Source organism: Ailuropoda melanoleuca, chromosome 14 (genome assembly GCF_002007445.2).
Source record: "Ailuropoda melanoleuca isolate Jingjing chromosome 14, ASM200744v2, whole genome shotgun sequence".
Taxonomy (NCBI): Eukaryota; Metazoa; Chordata; class Mammalia; order Carnivora; family Ursidae; genus Ailuropoda; species Ailuropoda melanoleuca.
In genome coordinates this window covers 106410439-106422253 of record NC_048231.1, presented here as the reverse complement: position 1 = coordinate 106422253, position 11815 = coordinate 106410439, and the positions used below count along the sequence as shown (strand labels likewise).

Sequence of the window (11815 nt, the reverse complement as noted above, 5' to 3'; positions counted from 1 at the left end):
ACTTGGTCCTGGAAGAACCATGGCCTCTGGGTATGTGTGTTCAGCACAAGGAAAGTTACCACACCTAAGTCTCTTCACTGCCCATGGTGCAAACACCGACTGCAAACACAATCTCCCAGCTCAGCACGCCTCCACGAGTCTCTCAGCAGCTGTGAATGCGGTCCACAGGCAGTGGGAAGCCACTGAAAGGGTGTGAACAGTGGCCATCATCGAGCTGGTTTGTAAGGAGGGCTAGAGTTTCAACAGCAGAAGTGAGCAGCCCCATAGGAGGATATGTATTTCAGGTGAGAAAGGACGGGGCCTGAGCCAGTGGCCTTGATGAAGTGAGAGTGAACAGGCAGGTCTGAAGGCTGTTTGGAGACAGAACCAATAAGCCTGGGCATTGGGCTGAGGGAGAAGCCCGCACAGTCAAGGAAGCGGGTCCCTCACTGAGTGCTGATGCGTCCTTCAGTGTTAAAGAGACAGTCAAGTTGCTCAGTGAGTATGGACAGCTTCTCCCTTTCACTTTAGAAAAATACAATTGTGAGTTAAAATTTAAAATCTCTTTTCTGGTGAATGTTTTCAATAAAGAAAGTCTCAGTCACACTCCTAGGTAATCACAATCACTTTCTTGACCATCACTCTTATTTTTTGGAGGGAAAGAGCAGGAAGTTCTATGAAAGTGAGGAGATCCTACATGCAAGCCATACTGAAGGCAGTGATGCTGCAAGTTCCGCTCAGTTAATTTCAGGCCCATCTTCGAATGTTTACCTGCGTCTCCTGTTGCGATACAGAATCTTCATGTCGAATGCTCTGGCCCTCTGAGCAACCTTGTAACCAATACTGCCCATGCCGATGATTCCCAGAGTGGCCCCCGTCACTTCTTGACCCATCCAATTTGTAGAAAATTTCTCTGTATCCGGTGCACTAGCCAACATATGACCTGAAATATATAAGGAACAGAGTGAATAGTGGGGATGGCACCACACACAGAAAGCCCACACCCTTCCTGGGGTCTTCTTGACACCGCAGCACTCACGCCTCCCCGACTGCAAACAAAGGTTTCTGCAAGGGCTGAAGGGAGGGGACAAATGGCAGTTTCCTCCTAACAAAACCAGAACATCCTGGTAGAAAGCTTTAAAATGCCAACATCTTTTACATTAAGGAAGCACTTGTGGTTAAAATTTGCTGGTGGTATATGTACACATGTGCGTGCGCATGAGTCCTCAGCCAGAACCAGAAAGAGCCTGGTTCCTGCTTCCTCTTTCCTCAAGCGCCTTCGTCCCCAAGTTCCACCCGGAGGATGGGGAGAGGGCTGAACTGCTACGCTGCCCTTCCTGGGGACCCTCCCAGAGATGTCCAGGGTGTGCAGAGGTCAGATTCTGCCTTCTCACTTGGAGGCCTTCACCCCAGGGGAGCACGCTGACTGACAAATGAATGACCCCAAGGGCATTTCCACAGAGATACTGAAATTACTTCGCCCCTCAAGGGAACGAGAGGAACCTGGTGGGGGTGGACATGGCTGCTGTCAGACAGACTGCGGGCCGCCATGTGCCGGGGAGCTGGGCTCGGGCCCTGAGTGGGCTGCTGAGAATGGCTCCGATTCCCAAGTGCAGCAAAGTCCTGGATACAGTGTGAAGAAGTCAGGGCCGAGAAAAGACTTATAGTCTGAAGACAAAATGATGTTATCGTCTCTGTTATTAAGTATCTGTCATCTGCTCTCTTTGGAAAACCAGCATCTCCAATGGCTGCTTACCTTCCACAACTCTTCGAGCTGCCGCCAGCAGTAAGGCCATCCCCATGTCGGCCGTGGGATTGGACACGGCCTGTGGTGTGTTGGCTACCTTTACACCAAAGCTGGCAATGAGCTTCAGGTCCAGGTGATCAAGACCTACTCCTGCGCTGGCAATTATCTTCAATGATGGCAGGCTCCCCAGGAGCTCCTGGTCAACGGCCGGCTTTCCTCCCCAGATATATACAGCTTGGATCTTTGGGCCAAATTGCATTTTATTTTCCAAAAATTCTTGCATGGTAATGAGATTAAAGTGTTTCTGCAGATCTCCAACATGATCTTCACATATACCATAAGATCCTCCCAATCCAGCCACCAAAACGCCAGGTAAGTCCTGATCCCCCATGGTCTGCAGGAAGACAAGCACAGTTTTTGCTGTCAAAGTCTTTAAAAGATCAATAGGCTCCTCTATTGCTCTTTTAGGGTTCTGAGTGCCCAATTTCCAACATGGGGGGATTCCCCCACCCACAACTCCACGCAATTCTCAGGATACCAGCTGAGTGTCCAAGTGTCCAAGAATTCAACTCAATTCTGACACTATCAATCCAGAGATAGCATCAGATCCCACAGGTTGAGGGCTGAGTCCTCTAGGACTGCCCCGTCCCCACCTGCCAACATTAGTCACAGGCACCAGGCTGCTCCCTGTGCTTCTGACCCACTGGCAGACTGGAGTTTCCAACCACCTCCTTCCTAGGTTCTCCAACTCGCTAGACTAGCTCACAGAACTCAGGGGACACTGCCTTGTGCTTCCCATCCTCAAAGGGTATGATAAAGGACACCAAGAGGGACGTGCCAGACAACTGAGTTTCTGTCCTCATGGAGCTTGGGGCCGGCTCGTCGTGGGAGAGTTCCGGTTCCCTAAGCATGGAAGGTCTCCAGAAAGGACCGAAAAGCTGACCTCCTGGGTTTTTATGGAGGCTTCACTGCATAGCCAGGATTGATGAAATCATTGGCCTTTGGCTGAGTTCACCACCAGCCTCTCTCCAGAGGTCGAGGGTGGGGCTGAAACGTCCAACCTCTGATCACAAGGTTGGTCCTCCTGGCAGCCAGCCCTGCCCTGGGGTGGGGTCCCAAGGTCACCTTCATGAAGGCATCCATGTCACCTTTCTGACTTATAAGCATTTCTAGGAACTGGATGAAGACCAAATACATCTGAGGTATATTTTGATCTCTGAACCACTGAATACATATTTCTCATTAATCATTATATTGCAGTTACTCTTTAGACTTTCTAAATGACATCGACCCTGGAATTCATTTTATTCCTTGGACAAATCCCTGTAATACCTGAGGGCAATGCACCCACGCCTCTGAAGTTACCAATATCTCCATCACGCCCACTTTCCTCCCTATGCTACTTGGCTCTTTATTTCTACCCTGCAGCTGTGGTGGCAGCCTCTCAGATGACCTTCGAAGATCCCCCTCCTGTCAACCACATCTTTGCGTGATCCCAACCCTGGTGCTTCTAGTGAAGAGAATACAGCAGAAGCAATCGGAGGTCACCGAATGGGCTCTCTTTCTCCCACTCCTGGGGGAGGCCAGGGCTGTGCTTGTGAGTGAGCTTGAAGCAGATCCTAGAAGCCTGCCAACAGCCTGGTGAGCACAGACGTGACCACAGCCATGGCCCAACCTCGATTATTGTTTCATCAGATCCTGGGCCAGAGCCACCTGGGTAAGCCACTCCAGGATTCCTGACCCAAAAAAACCTGGGAAGTCGCAGAGTTTGTTTTTACAGCCACTGAAATTCAGGTAATTTGTTATGTATGCAGCAGTGACTAAATAATAAAACTGATTACTTTTTACTGTGAAAGTAAAAGATATGTTATTGTCTGCCAAATGCATTAAATAGGGTTTTATGATCCTTGTTCCTAACTAAAGATATTTTTAATATTTTATAACTTTCCTCCAAAAGGAAAACAAAGAAGGATTAGATATAGACAAGCTGGGATCTGGGTTCAAACCAACTGCTCTGCTGGGCTCGGCTTTTCTCTGAAACTCACTTTCCTCAAACAAAAAAGGAGGGCAACACACAGCCTTGCTGGTGACCCCAACCGCGAGAGAACATGCAGAGCCCAGAGAACCAACTGTAAGCTTTCAATGAACAAAAGTTACTAACATTTCAAACAGAACAACTTGGACATTTACCCAAGTCTCTAAAAATTAACAGACTACACCAAAGAGGGAGACTGAATTCGTAAGATACAGAATTCCTTTTTTTTTTTTTAAGAAGAGAACAGCCATATGCACCCCAATGTTCATAGCAGCATTGTCCACAATAGCTAAATCGTGGAAGGAACCGAGATGCCCTTCAACAGATGACTGGATTAAGAAGATGTGGTCCATATATACAATGGAACATTACTCAGTTATCAGAAAGAACGATGACCCAACATTTGCAGCAACATGGACGGCACTGGAGGAGATAATGCTAAGTGAAATAAGTCAAGCAGAGAAAGACAATTATCATATGGTTTCACTCATTTATGGAACATAAGAAATAGGAAGATCGGAAGAAGGAAGGGAAGAATGAAGTGGGGGGTAATCAGAAGGGGAAATGAACCATGAGAGACTATGGACTCTGGGAAACAAACTGAGGGCTTCAGAGGGGAGGGGGGTGGGGGATGGAATAGACTGGTGATGGGTAGTAAGGAGGGCACGTATTGCATGGTGCACTGGGTATTATACGCAAACAATGAATCATGGAGCTTTACATTAAAAACTAGGGATACACTGTATGGTGACTAACATAATACAATAAAAAATTATTATTAAAAGAAAAAGATTTTTAAAAAACTTACTTATTTCAGAGAGAGAGCGTGAGCAGGGTATGCGGCAGAGGGAGCAGGGAGCCCGATGCAGGACTCAATCCCAGGACCCTGGGATCACAGCCTGAGCTGAAGTCGGACACTTCACCAACTGAGCCACCCAGGTGCCCCCACAGCAGAATTTCTTAAAATCCTATTTCCTCATGCGTCTTTCTCCCTTAACATTGGATAGATGGGCCCAATACCCCCCAAATCATCCTCATTTCCCCAATGTGCAAGATTCGCCTCAGACCCATGCCCCTGGCTTTGAGCTTCTCTCCAACCCCTGTGAAAGTCCATTCTCTCTACCAGCAGTCCCGCTCCCTCCATGAGTCCAAAACTAAAGTCCTTTCTTCTCTGTCCCCCACACAGACCACGGGCCCAGCTTGTGCACAAAAGGGGCTCAGAAAACAGGTTGAAAAACAAGAATTCTCCTTAATGAGGGGTAGGTGGTACCATGGTCAGCCCCTCTCCTTTCCTATTACCCCCAGCAGGAGATTCTGGATTTGATGGGAATAATCTAATCAGCACTTGACTAGATAAGGGGACCCAAAAAGGTTAAGATATGCCAAACGGCTTGCAGATTCCTTGCTGGTTCAGGGTTAGTGAGAAATGCATCATTTACAGCTTTTCTGTGAGCTTTCTCCAGTCACCAGTTATCAGCAAATCCAGCATGACTTAAAACCGATACTATCAAAATGTGTCTCAACTACCAGCAAACACAGGTGCTTTAAGAAATGGCCCCTCAGGGCACCTGGGGGGCTCAGTCAGTGTAGCGTCTGCCCTCGGCTCAGGTCATGACCCCAGGGTCCTGGGATGAGACCCTCCTGGGTTGGGCTCCCTGCTCAGGGGGGAGCCCCTGCTCATGATCTCTCTGTCAAATAAATAAATAAAATCTTTAAAAAAATAATAATAAATAAAATAAAGCTTAATCTGCCATTGCCTAGAGCTTAGAAAAATAGTAAATACCTGTCCAAACTGATGTTTAGATTCTGGCAGAGTCCCTGAGGCTACCTTAAATCCTCTCCAACAGGCAGGTATAAATAATGAGGTCGGATTTTCCTTGCTAAATCTTTAGGATTGAGCAATGCAGGTCTGGATGGGCACCAGAATTCTACTTGGCCCACCTGCTCCAGGTGAGGTCCAAGGTTACAGCCACACCCATGTGGCAGAGTCTGATCCAGTCTCTGGCCCAGGCCAAATCCCAGGGGCACAATTTACCTTTTCAAAAGACGGCAGGGGCGCCTCGCTGGCTCAGTGGGTAGTGCAAGCGACTCGATCTCAGGGTAGTCAGTTCAAGTCCCAGGAGGGCGTGGAGACTACTTTAAAAAAAGATGAAAGGTAAAAAGACCCTAGCCTCTGGAGCACCTACTTGACAGTGAACAGCACAGGTCAAGGAGCGCAGCGATCTCGCACGTGCTCTCCGCCCCAGGCCCCACCTCGCCCCAGCACCACCTTCTGCGGCCCCGCCCTGAGTCCACAGGCCCCACTCCGAACCCACCCTTCACCCCGCCCCCAGGATGCCAGACCCACCCAGAGGCCACCTGGCCAAGCCCTTAGCCAGCAAAAAAGGCTTTTTGGGGAGGAATTGCAACTGAAGACAAGAAACTATGGCAAAAACCATAGGCTGGTCCAACAAATGAGGAGAAAGCCGGACAAAGTCCCTTAGAGAAATGACAGTTTGCCATCAGTTAGGCTGCAGGAAAAGCCGATTTCTCGTAGGAGATGTAACACGCATCTTTTCCTGCTGGGCCTGTAACTGATGATTCTTCTGTAACTGACCTTTCAGGGCAGGGTGGGGGGGGGCAGGGAGCATCCCCTTCTGGCCTCCCAACTCCATTTTAGTGAAGTTTCCCTTTATTAATTTTCACTTACTTAGTCAAAAATATTATCTGGGGAAACGTCTAGGCTAATTATGTTTTTGTTTTTTTTTTTTTAAAGACCAAATGGTACTACTAAGAACAGGTTAGGGTTGGGGTTAACATCGCCTCTTTAGTGAACAGTATGTCCTCCGGTCCTGACTTTACTTGCCACCTCTACTGTGACGGTTCTCAAGTTTTTACCCCCTGTCTCACCGACCTCTGGACACCACCTGACTCCCCTCTCCTCATGGACTCCCCTTGCTATCCTCCCCCCCCCAAGATGGCAGCCTAAGTGACTGAAAAATACATAAAGCTAGTATGTTCACCTCCAGCTAAAGCCCCTGGGCAGCTCGCCTTGCTCATAGGTCAAGTCCAAAATCCTGAGCACAGCCTCGGAGACCCCCATCTCCTGGCCTGCCCACCTCTGCAAACCCCTTGTGTGTTCCTACCATGTCAGCTGCATATTTTCTGCCAGTCGCCTCAAACTGCCAGCGGCTGGCCCTGGACTTGCTCCCAGCTTGCCTGGACCCAAACCCACACCTTCCCCTAGTCTTCATTCATCTTGCAGGTCATCCCTTAGGGGAAGCCTTCCCAAAACCCCTGCTGAATGTGCTCACCCTGGACTCTCCCCGTAGACTCTGTCACAGATCCAAGTTAAATGTTTGATTTTCTGGTAAGATCAGGCCTTCTGCTAGACCCACTCCATGAGGGCAGGAACTCAGACGTGCTGAAGTCCATTTCAAGCATTCCATACCCTGTCCAGCACACATATACACTCAATAAAGATTTGTTGAATTACTAAGGAATGAATTAAATGTGAAGAAAGGAAGGGAAGCTTCCCAAAACAGAAATGCCCAGAACATCCAGACCGAAAGAGGACATGGAGTCTTACTGCTTCTATCTCAAGATCATAAGGAAGCTCTTAAGCAGGCACCGACTTGCAAAAAACAGATGTTATCAGGATCCAAATACCCACCCAGAGTGCTCCATCAACTGCAGTTCAGCAACAATCCAGACGGCCAGAAGCCCTGCTGTGTTCGGTTGGAAGTCACTATACTAAAAAAATAAGAATTTGATAAAACTGGCTTTATTACTAAAGACACATAAGAATATGTATAACATGTGTGAGTTATAAAAATAGTAATAAGTGAGCCCGTCATGTGCCACCAAGCTTAAGAAATATAGCATTACCCCAACTTGGGAAGTTTTTTGGGCCGCTCCCTGCTGTGCAGAGGTCACCCCTACTTGAATGCAGTGGTATACAGACATACCTCAGAGATGTTGCGGGTTTGCTTCCAAACCCCTGCAATAAGGCGATGATGACAATAAAGCTAGTCATTTTTTTCTTTCCCAGTGCATGTAAAAATGTTTACACAATACTGTGTCTAACTATGCAAGAGCATTGTGTCTAAAAAAATGTACACACCTTAATTTTAAAATAGTTTATTCCAGAAAAATGAGAACCACCATCTGGGCTGTGAGCCGTAATCTTTCTGCGGCTGGAGGGTCCTGCCTGGATGTTGATGGCTGTGGACGGGTCAGCACGGTGCCTGCTGAAGGCTGGGACGGCCACGGCAGCTTCTTCAGACAACAGTGCAGTTGGCCACATCGACTGGCTCCTCCTTTCACTAACAATTCCTTTGTAGCACACGATGCTATTTGATAGCATTTTACCCACAGCAGAACTTTTCAAAACTGGAGTCAGTCCTCTCAGACCCTGCTACTGCCTTATCAACTAAACGTAGGTCATATTCTAAATCCTTTGTTGTCATTTCAACAATTTTCACAGCATCTTCACCAGGAGTAGATTCCATCTCTAAAAATTTCTTGGCTCATCTGTAAGAAGCAACTTCCTAGAGCACCTGGGCTTTCTTTCGGTTAAGCATCCAACTCTTGATTCCGGCTCAGGTCATGATCTGGGGTTCGTGGATGAGTCCCACATTGGGCTCTGCGCTCAGTGCTCCCTCTCCCTCTGCCCCTTCCCCTACAACCGCTCGTGCACGTGTGCTCTCTCTCTAAAGAAACAGCAGCAGCAGCAACTCCTCACCCTGTCAAGTCTTATCCTGAGACCCCAGCAACTCAGTCCCATCTTCAGGCTCACTTCTCTCATTCTCTTGCTGTTTACACCACACCTGCAGTGACTTCCTCCACTGAAGTCCTCAACTCCTCAAAGTCAACCATGACGGCTGGAATCAACATCTTCAACACTCCTGTTAATGTTGATATTTGGACCTCTTCCCCAAATTTTAATTCCAGGGGTGCATAGTCAGTTAAGCCACTGACTCTTGGTTTTGGCTGAGGTCATGATCTCAACGTCATGAGATCAAGCCCCAGGTCAGGCTCCTCATTCAGCAGGGAGTCTGCTTGAGATTCTCTCCCTCCCTCTCTCTATGCCCTTCCCCCCACTAAGCACAGACACACTCTCTCTCTCTCTCTAAAAATAAATAAATTAATAAATCTTTTTTAAAAATGTTAATGCCAGTGTAGTTAGCATACAGTGTTAGTTTCAGGTATACAGTATAGTGATCTCAAGGGTCCTTTATATTACTCAGTGCTCATCGAGTGTCCTTTTAATACCCTTCACCTATTTCACCCATCCCCCAGCCACCTTCTCTCTGGAGTGTGTTCGGTATAGTCAAGAATGTTTGGGGATTAAAAAAAATAATATTAATTTTTTAAAAAAAGAATGTTTGGGGGCTCCTGACTGGCTCAGTTGAAAAAGCACATGACTCTTGATCTCGGGGTCATAAGTTTGAGCCTCATGTTGGGTACAGAGATTACTTAAATGAACCTTTTTTTTTTTTAAAGGTTTTATTTATTTATTCAACAGAGATAGAGACAGCCAGAGAGAGAGGGAACACAAGCAGGGGGAGTGGGAGAGGAAGAAGCAGGCTCATAGCAGAGGAGCCTGATGTGGGGCTCCGAACCCATAACGCCGGGATCACGCCCTGAGCCGAAGGCAGACGCTTAACCGCTGTGCCACCCAGGCGCCCCTAAATGAACCTTTTTTAAAAAAGATTTTATTTATTTGTCAGAGAGAAAGCACAAAGCAGGCAGAGGGAGAGGGAGAAGCAGGCTCCCTGCTGAGCAAGGATCCCAATGTCCTGGAATCATGACCTGGGCCGAAGACTTAACCAACTGAGCCACCCAGGCATCCCTAATAAATGAACTTAAAAAAAAGAGTGTTTTGGGGTTGTCTCTTCCCCCCCCCTTTTTTTGAGATTTTATTTATTTGAGAGAGAGAGAGACAAGGAGCACGAGTTGGGGGGAGGGACAAAGAGAGGGAGAAGCAGACTCCTCACTGAGCAAGAAACCGATGTGGGACTCAATCCCAGGACCCCGGGATCATGACCTGAGCCGAAGGCAGACGCTTCATCAACTGAGCCACCCAGGTGCCCCTCCCCCTTTGCTTCTTAAGTTCTACATATGAGTGAAGTTATATGGAATTTGTCTTTCTCTGGTTTATTTCACTTAACATCATACTCTCTAGATCCATCCATGTTGTTGCAAATGGCAATATTTTAATGGCTTGTTAATGGCTGAATAACATTCCATTGTATATATACACCACATCTTTATTCACCTATCGATGGACACTTGGGCTGCTTCCGTAGTTTGGCTGTCGTAGATAATGCTGCAATAAACACAGGAGTGCATATATCCCTTTGAATTAGTGTTTTCATACTCTTTGGGTAAATACCCAGAAGTGTGATTCCTGGATCGTAGGGTATTTTTATTTTTAATCTCTTGAGGAACCTCCATGCTGTGTCCACCGGGGCTGCACCAGTTTGCTTTCCCACCCACAGCACATGAGGGCTCCTCTTTCTCCACACCCTTGTCAACACTTGCTGTTTCTTGTCTTCCTGAGTTTAACCATTCCGACACACGTGAGGTTTTACCTCACTGTGGTTTTGATTTGCATTTCCCTGATGATGTGATGCTGAGTATCTGCTCATGTGTCTGTTGTCCATATGTCTTCTTTGGAGAAATGTCTGTTCATGTCTTCTACTCATTTTTAAATTGGATTATTTGGGTTTTTTTGGTATTGAGTTTATAAGTTTTTATGTATTTTGGATACTAACCGTTTATTGGATATGTCATTTGCAAATATTTTCTTCCATTCAGTAGGCTGCCTTTTAGTTTTGTTGGTTGTTTCTTTTGCTGTGCAGAAGCTTTTTATTTAATTTTATTTAAATTCAATTAATTAACATATAGTGTATTGTTAGTTTCAGAGGTGGAGTTCAGTGATTTGTCAGTTGCATATAACACCCAGTGCTCATTCCATCATGTGCCCTCCTTAACGCCCGTCCCCACCCTTTCCCCTCCAGCCACCCTCAATTTGTTTCCTATAGTTAAGAGACGCTTATGGTTTGTCTCCCTAATTTCATCTTATTTTTTTCCCCTCTTTTCCCCTATGATCCTGTTTTGTTTCTGAAGCTTTTGATTTTTATGTAGTCCCAATAGTTTATTTTTGTTTGTGTTTCTCTTGCCTCAGAAGATGTATCTAGAAAGATGTTGCTATGACCAATAGAGAAATTACTACCTGTGCTTTCTTCTAGGGTTTTTATAGTTTCAGGTCTCACATTTAGGTCCTTAATCCATTTTGAGTTCATTTTTGTGTATAGTATAAGAAAGTGGTCTAGTTTCTCCAACATATTCATTCCTCCTTTGTTGAAGATTGACCATATAAATGTGGGTTTATTTCTGGACTTTATTCTGTTCCATTGATCTATGTGTCTATTTTTGCGCTAGTAACATACTGTTTTGATTACTACAGTTTTGTAATATAACTTGAAGTCTGGAATTATGATACCTCTGGTTTTGTTTTTCTTTTTCAAGATTGCTTTGGCTATTTGGGGTCTTTTGTGGCTCCAAACAAATATTAGGATTGTCTGTTCTAGTTCTGTGAAAAATGCTGTTGGTATTTTGATAAGGACTGCATTAAATCTGCAGATTGCTTTGGGTAGTATAGACATTTAATATTTGTTTTTCCAATCCATGAGATGGAATGTCTTTCCATTTTTGTGTGTCATCTTCAATTTCTTTTATTAATGTTTTACAGTTTTCAGACTACAGGTCTTTCATGTCTTTGGTTAAGTTTATTCCTAGGTATTTTATTATTTTGGGGAATCACAAATGATCTTGATGGCATCTAGAATAGTGAATCCTTGGAGTACCTGGGTGGCTCAGTCAGTTGAGTGTCCGACCTGGTTTTGGCTCAGGTCATGATCTCAAGTTCATGATTTTTAGCCCTGCACCAGGCTCCAGGTTTGGCATGGAGTCCGCTTGACATTCTTTCCCTTTCCATCTTGCTCCCCCTCTGCTCCTCCCCCAGCTCATGCTCTCTCTCTAAAATAAATAAAATCTTTAGAATACTG

The 11815-nt window shown here is 46.0% G+C and overlaps 1 protein-coding gene across 1 annotated transcript in view; it reads right to left on the bottom strand.

Annotated features, from left to right (window-relative positions):
- The window catches only part of RBFA (ribosome binding factor A), a 37848-nt gene that overhangs the window by 19893 nt on the left and 6140 nt on the right, over positions 1 to 11815 (bottom strand). Inside the window, exons 2-3 of the mRNA XM_034641956.1 lie at positions 1736 to 2120; positions 751 to 922 (exon numbers count right to left, since the gene is read on the bottom strand). Coding sequence (XP_034497847.1) covers positions 751 to 922; positions 1736 to 2117 — 554 coding nt within the window. The 5' untranslated portion in view covers positions 2118 to 2120. The remainder of the gene's footprint in view (positions 1 to 750; positions 923 to 1735; positions 2121 to 11815) is intronic.